Genomic DNA, 7,731 nt, shown 5'->3' on the forward strand with positions numbered 1-7,731 from the left:
CAGTGTGGATGGAACCAGCAGACCACCTGGGCGGAGGAGCAGCCCGGGAGCCGGCAGAGCTGGGCAGCTGGGAGGTGCCAGGCGACTGCTCACCAAGCAGGTGCCATCGTTGATTCTCACGACTCTTAGAGTTGGTGCCACTGTGGGCCCCTTTACAGTGGGGGAAACGAAGAGTCCAGGGGCTTGAATAATTCGTGCAAGGTTACAGAATTGGCAAATCATGACCTATCCTTCAATCCACGCTCGGGGCTGCCTGTGTTTCCTCAAAGGTCTTAAAGCCTGGAGAGTCTGAGATCAGGGACGCGCATAGATAGCACCCTGGCCAGGATCTTCTGAAGTAAAATCATCCAGTTTGGGTGCAGGGCTGGGACACATATGTGCCCAGGCTGACATTCACCATAGCAATCATGGGCACCCCTCAGCGCAATGGGCACGGTTCAGGAGGGCTGGGTGCCCTGGTGCCTGCTGGGCTGCTCAGGAGGAAACTGATGGAAACGGCAAGGAAATAGCTTGGAAGCTGTCCATCGCACCACAGCTGGACCCAGGTCAGGAACAGCCCGGGTTCTGCAAAGCTGAGGGCAGTTATGGGCATGGAGTGCCTCAGGAGATACTGCACTCCAGAGACAGCACGTGCTTCTCCCAGTGAGTCTGGCTGGCCCATCGCTTCAGCTATGCTGCCTCGTAGTGGGGACGAGGCGGGGGACTTGAGTTCAGCATGGGATTTGAAGCTGTGCGAACCCCACCTCGTCCTGTGGTTCCTCTAGACACCAGGAGCCCCATCTGTCTGCACTGTTGGTACATCCCAAAGCCCAGCTTCCAGTGTGGACACTAGACTTCCTTAGCTTTGGGGGTAACCACCTATAAAGGGATTCTGTGATCCAGTGAATTTAGGACGCTCAACAGCGTCCACCAAGGGGGAGTCGAGGCCTTGGCCCATCCCTGCTTCTGGGAAGTCCTGCCATAAAGATGCCTGTTGCACAGGGTGCAGTCCAAGCTGTGGTAGAAGTCTGTTTGGGGCACCTGTTGCCAGACACCTGCCAGGAACATGCCCAGAAAGCCTGCCCTTAGGGGCCCATAGAATCCCAGACCTTGGGGCCCCCACATGGCCCTCACCAGCAGCTAGCCATTCAAGGACAAACCCTGTGGGGCAGCCCAGCCTTTCTGCACTGTCAGTCCTCTTACCCATCAAGTCCTGGCCAGCGCTGCTCCACGCTGATCCTGCCACCATGTCTATCTAAACATTATGGGTGCCCTTCCCTCCCAGGTGACCCAGCCAAACTTGCAGGGGGAGCCCCACCAGCCTCTTGGGTCCTTGCTAAGCCCACAGGCAGAGCCATCCATTGTCCCAAGTCCTCAGAGCCTTGGCCCCACGTCGCCTCTCCAAACGGTTGTCCTTGACCACTGGCTGTTTCTGCAATGCTGGGCAGGCGCTCTTCCACCACGCCACACCCAGCCGCTGACCACCAAGTTTAAACTGCTCACGTCCATCTGTGTCCTCTTGCTCCTCCAGGGGTGCCTGGTTCTGCCACCTCTTGGTGGATCATGTGATCTTCTATTTCTTCCTTAGATGTCAACTGGAGCAGAGGTGAGGCTGACCCTCCACAGCCCTGGTCATAGGGGCGGAGCAGCCTCGTCCCTGCTGCACTCGGTCTTGACTGGGTCTCAGCGGCCAGGGGCTTGGGCTCCAGGTCACTCTGCTCCCCTTGAATCTTCCATATTTGTTATCTTCACAGAAACCTTTGAGTATAGGCCCAGAAACACCCCCGCCCACCCCATGTAGACATCCTCCTTTAGATCCAGACTAGGACAATCTGGGAGGTGGGCAGGGTGGCCATGTGCCAAGCTCTACATATGGACCATTGTCATTGGTCTATGTCCCTGAGACAATTCACAGGGGCCTGGAGCAGTGTAGTGGGCCCCACAACCAAATGAGCCTCCTGTACAGTGCAGGCGAGCAACCCTGGGGGCAGCGTTAACTGTCCACCGTAGCACTCAGCAGTGGCCCTTCCACGGGGCACAGGGCAGAAGAGAAGGGGATTCGGTGCAGGAGGAGCCAGTGAGAAGGGTGTGGTGACGATGCGCTTCAGCACCGACTTAGCTGGAAGCCGGCGGGTTGGGTGTCTTGGGACTGTGCCTGTCAGTTGCCTCTCAGGAATTCTTGTGTGACAATGGGACCTGTCCCCACCTTATGCCCAGCACAAACCACAGCCTGCGGCCTTCTCAGGAGATCAGGTCCCCCAGTGCGGCCCTGAGCCTTCCCAGCAGATCTCCCAGCCATCCTGGTGTGGGCTGCCACCCGGCCTGGTGGGCCTCCTTGTGCCTGCTAACGCTGCCCTGTGGTCAGACCAGAGCCTGTGTCACTTCCTAGTACATCCTGTCCTGACCACACAGCCTACCTCCCACACGCCCAGACCCCCTTGGAGGGCTCCCCTGCTTAGTGGAGCCATTCTGAGTCACCTGCCAAACGCACGTCAAGGCAGAGCCCTGAGGAGCTGGCGTTACCGCACCTGCCACCTACCTTCCCGCAGGGGAAGCAGGCACAGGGTCAGCCTGGGCTGAGTGCAGGCTGCCAGAAGTCATCTGGCAGAGGGCGGTCAAGGAGGACGTCCTGGGAAGGAGTATTCCAGCTGAGGCCAGAGAACGAGAACTGTACCGGGGCCCAGGGTGCTCCGGCCAGGCGGGGGAGCCCCGAGCACTGGTGGGTCAAGGAGCTGAGCGTCTTGGGTGGGATTAGTGAGAAATGGGCTCAGTTTTCATCAGGACTAGGAACAACTCGATCCAAAGGGCAGACAGCAGCCGTGGGTGGTTTTGAGTCCTGGGGTGACATGAGCAGATTCGTCACATTTCCTGGGTGCAGGTGGGGAGCGGTCTGCAGTGGGTGGAAGGTGAAAGCACAGGCAGTAGCTGCTGTACCCATGTCATGACGGCGGAAAGGACGAGGGTTTGAGAAGGAAGAGTTGGATCTGAGGGAGCTTGAGAGCACGTGGTTAGCTATGGGAGTGACAGAAAACCTGGGGTTGGTTGCCAGTATCCTGAGTAAGTGACAGGAAGGCCAGTGCCACTGGCTGAGGTCAGGAACAGAGTATGTCTGTGAGGCGAGATGGTGACAGTGGGGTGTCTGCAGGACGGGGATGGAAATGGACTGTGACAATGATGCTCTAGCTCGGGAGCGAGGAAGAGGTGACAGCTGTAGGTAAGAGCTAGCATGTGGGTCGCCGTTGGAGCCGTGGGTTGGGTGGGCTGGGTTTTAGTCGGTGGTCTCACCACTGTGACTGAAAGTCCTGACAAGAAGGAACAGTTTATTTGGGTGTCACGGTTTCAGAGGTCTCAGTCCACAGATGTGTCCAGAAGTGAGGCAGACCATGGTGGCGGAAGGGCGTGGAAGGGGGCCATAGCTCAGGACGTAGTGATCAGGAAGCAGAGAGAACGGCCCCTCACCATGGGCCACACAAACTCCAGAGGCAGTTCCGCAGTGACCGCCTCCTCCAGCCGCCACCTGCCCTCGGCCACCACCCAGTTAATCCCTATCAGGGATTAAGCACTGACTAGGTGACGACTCTCGCAACCGGATCATTTCACCCCTGAGCTTTCTTGCATTTTCTCACACGTGAGCTTTTGGGGGACAGCTCACATCTAAACGTTAGTGGGTCTGCTTGGAAGAGAGTATGGACAAGCTGCGGGAGCCCTGAGGGAGGGACAGGTCCAGGAGGAGACCAAGATACAGCAACCAGAGACGTGGGAGAAAGCCCCAGAGAGGCTGTTGGCCAGGACGGCATCTGAAGTCAGCATCTGAGGAGGGAACTGGGACGTCTTCGGCCAGCAAGGGGCCAAGTAAATGGTGGCAACTCCCTTGGGTGTGGCCTTTGAAGGTGGCTGGTGATATGGGCTGCCCTGTGTTTGGGGGACGGTGGGGGGTACAGAAGCAGAGGTGGCCAGGGTGAGGAGGGCCGTGCAGGCTGTTGTCCACACCTTCCCCTTCTCCCAGCACCTGCAAGGCCGGCCAGACCTTTGTCTACACGGCCGACCCTGCCCCTGCTGTCCGGCCCACCTCTGCGTTTACTCGTGTGGCTGAATTCTTCGGCATCTACGCTTCCTTGTTCTGTTGTTTGGTTGTTCATTTGGGGCACGGGTTTCCCCCTCCCACCTGATGCCTCTCAGGCCCAGACCTCTGCCCTGGCCCATCCCCTGGCATCACCTCCTGAACGTGGACTAGATGTTAAGCAAATGGCTGACTGATTGATCAGTTCATATACGACCATTCCTGGTCATTTGCCGTTTGTAGAACAAAGGACATGTACTCAGTGAATCACACATGACATCAGCCACCTGGTGTTCTGCCGGCTCTTCAGGTGGTCTGGGGAAGTAGTGACTGTCCTTGAGTTGAGCCTTACTTGCTTCTGTCCTTGAAAACATCTTGGCTAATCAGCCGTGGATTCTAGCTGTGGCCAGCCCTGGGCCTGAGTTTCGGGTCTTCCGATGACTCCGACCTGTACACAGTGAGTGATGCAGGTCAGGGGTCCCAAAGCCCTTCTATGACCAGGTTTGTGGTCCTGCAGAAATGGGTCCTTGGTCCGGTATCACAACCTGAGGCCTCTGCCATTCATCCTGCAACTCAGGGTGACAGAGCCGGCTCCTCACTACCCAAGGGCCCCGTGCCAGCTTGCCAGCCGTGAAGCACGGAGGGTCCAGTTGCCGCAGTGTTACCCTTAGAAAAGATCCCAACGGTGTATTTTCCCATCATTCTTTCATCTTTGAAATCCACGAACACTTCCATCAGGGGCCTATCGAAACCTTTGTGCTGGTTTAGTAGAGGTGGTATGAGGGCTGTTCTGGCTTTGGGAATGACCCCAGCTTGCTTCCCGCTGCCCTCTGTCAGCAGCTACCTGCTGTGGACGCCAGCCTTCTGGAAGTGAGCACGGCTATTGAAGTGTTGGAGAGGGCGTCCCTCCAGGGGCCCTCTAGCTGGACCGTGTCATTGTGTGTTGTGGAGGAAACTCGTGGGCTTCTGCTTCAGCCAGAGTTTTAGAACATGTCACTTCTTTGAAGGCACCTAGAACAATACTGAGTACTGGCCAGGGGCCGTTGGGTCATGTGAGGGTGGAGTTTGACCAGCTGGTCCTGAAACTCTAAGGACAGCAGGGACAAGTGATGGTGGTCTGATGTGCCCGGCTGTTCCACTCCCCGCAGATCCCAACTGGGCCAGTCTGAACTTGGGAGCCCTCATGTGCATCGAGTGCTCTGGCATCCACCGCAATCTGGGCACCCACCTCTCCCGGGTCCGGTCTCTGGACCTCGACGACTGGCCCATTGAGCTCATCAAGGTGATGTCGTCCATCGGGAACGAGCTGGCCAACAGCGTCTGGGAAGAGAGCAGCCAGGGGCGGACGAAGCCCTCCTTGGACTCCACGAGGTAGGAACCCGGGCAGGGCGCTGCCTAGACGCGGACACCACAGTTAGACAGCTAGGATCCACCTGAGGGACAGCCACACTCAGAGTGGCCCTGGCAACCTGTAGGAATGCCAGTTAGGCCAGCCCAGAAACATCTGTGTTTAAAATTGGTCTTAAGCAGAGTGGATGATTCAAACTACTTAATTTTTTATGTTTGTTTTTAGGCCTTGGGGATTTCTGTCCCCCTCTTAGAAATGCATTAAGCTTCTAACCTTATGAATATATTACTTTAATTAATACATTTCTAATAGGCATAAGCTGTGCTGACACTAATTATGAATTTTTGATTCTTTAATTTTGTTTATTATTCTTGTATCTTTGTAAGCATCTGCTCCATTGGTAACCACCCCCGCTCCTACCAACAAGTGAATTTGTGAAGAGAAAATATGTTTTACTTCCTAAAATATATTTCTAACCCATTTAATCAACCAAGTTCAGCATAATGTATGGCGACTCCTCATTAATGTTAATTGTTATCCAGTGTAAAAAACGCATTTATTTTGAGGCCATTTAGTTTCTCATTTGTCATTCACAGCTATTACAAACCGTTTTTGAGAGGACACATGCATATTTAATACCCCTCAGAGGTGGTGAAATAGCACGTCTTCAGAGCAGGCCTGTCTGCAGCCGCAGAATGGACAGCCTCCTCCGCGTGTCCACGGCAGGTGCTTCCCGGGCCACTCAGCAGGGGTCTTGCTCACGCCTAGACAGCGGGGCTGAGGTGTTTCCAGCGCTCAGGCGTGGGGTGAGACGAAGGCAGGAGGTGCCACCCATCCTTAGCCACAGGAGAGGCCTCGCTCTGTTTTGCTGGTAATGCGATGGACCGGAGGCCAGTAGTGCTCAGTCCATGGCTCAGCTGCAGACGTCGGTGACCGCTGGGTGACACCAGAGCCGCAGACCCAATGTCACCAACACTGCAGTGGGAGGGTGTGGTGCCACCTTGGGTTCACGTGACATCGGTGACCACTGGGTGACACAAGAGCCGCAGACTCAGTGTCACCAACACTGCAGTGGGAGGGTGTGGTGCCACCTTGGATTCACGTGGAGGGGGAAGCTGGCACCTGTTAGTCCTGCTGTCCCCGAGGCTGCTCTGAGGAAGGGCAGGGATGACAGAGGCGTGCCAGGTTGACTGTTGGAAGTCCCACAGGTTCAACATGCGGCTTTTCTCATGTGGGTTGTACTGTGCCATGTAGACACAGGTAACTTCTAACAAACCAGAGAACCCTTCGTCTTGTTAAAGCTGCCTTGATCTGTTGACCACCGAGTTAGAAACAGCTGGGTCATCCACTAGGCACGTTCTTAAAAAAGATCAAATCGCGTTGCATTTAATCATTGAAAGAACTTCAGTCTGAAAATTGGAAATTAGATTGAGTTTAATGTTTGAATGAACAAAACATTGAAATAAGTTTGAAAAAATTAACATGGTTTTTAATATCAGGAATTAGAAAAGCTTGTTTTTCTGTCCATTAAAATTTGAAACCATTTAAAATTATTAGAAGTGAAGTTGTGGGTTATTTTTTAAACTGATAAATATTTCACATTAATTTTGCAGTTCTAAGTGAAAACCACAGGTATTTGATAGTTCTTTGTATCTTTGAATGAAGTGCTTGCATTTGTAGCTCCTGATCTACAGAACATTAGACCTTGTAGTTCAGAGACGTATCTCGAAGTCTTCCTTTCTCACTAACGAGGCAACTGCAACAGAACCTCATCTTTTCTTGGGTCACACTGGCTTTCCTAAAGAGAAGTGCCAGTAGCCAGGCACACACCTGTAATCATAGCCTCTCAGGAGACTGAGGCAGGAGGATCACAAGTTCAAGACCATCCTCAGCAACTTAGGAAGACCCTGTCTCAAAACAAAAAAAAACAAAAAAAAAAGAGAGAGGGCTGATGGTGTAGCTCAGCTCAGTGGTAGAGCACTTACCTAGCATATGAGAGACCCTGGGCTCCATCCCCAGTGCCGCCAAGAGTGGGGGAGGTTACAGTATTAAGGTGCAGTTCCTCTCCAGGGTGCGGACATCCTAATGAGGTTCCGTGACGTTTCCACAGGTAGCTCTTGATTTTCTATGTTCTGTCCGCCGCTAAGATCAATGTACAGGAGAACTGACTTTAATTTTTTGTGCCTTTAATAATTCTCCCGGAGAGTTTTGTTTTTGATTAAATTCAGTGAATGTCCATTGAGCACTCGCTCATGGAAGAGACAGTGAATGGTGGTGGGACAGCAGTGGCGGGTGACGTCCTGGGCCCGCTGGGGGTGCCAGGGCTGGCAGAATTTGGCAGGTG

At 54.1% G+C, this 7,731-nt stretch overlaps 1 protein-coding gene across 10 annotated transcripts in view; it reads left to right on the forward strand.

Moving 5' to 3' along the window:
- Agap1 (ArfGAP with GTPase domain, ankyrin repeat and PH domain 1) overlaps nt 1–7,731 on the forward strand; it is a 353,309-nt gene that overhangs the window by 288,622 nt on the left and 56,956 nt on the right. For 9 of the 10 annotated variants that reach the window (XM_048808782.1, XM_048808781.1, XM_048808783.1 and 6 more), the window contains one exon: nt 5,188–5,410. The exons of the other annotated variant lie outside the window; for it this stretch is intronic. In XM_048808782.1, coding sequence (XP_048664739.1) covers nt 5,188–5,410 — 223 coding nt within the window. The remainder of the gene's footprint in view (nt 1–5,187; nt 5,411–7,731) is intronic. 10 annotated transcript variants of the gene reach the window in all.

This window comes from Marmota marmota, unplaced genomic scaffold (assembly GCF_001458135.2).
Source record: "Marmota marmota marmota unplaced genomic scaffold, marMar, whole genome shotgun sequence".
NCBI lineage: Eukaryota > Metazoa > Chordata > Mammalia > Rodentia > Sciuridae > Marmota > Marmota marmota.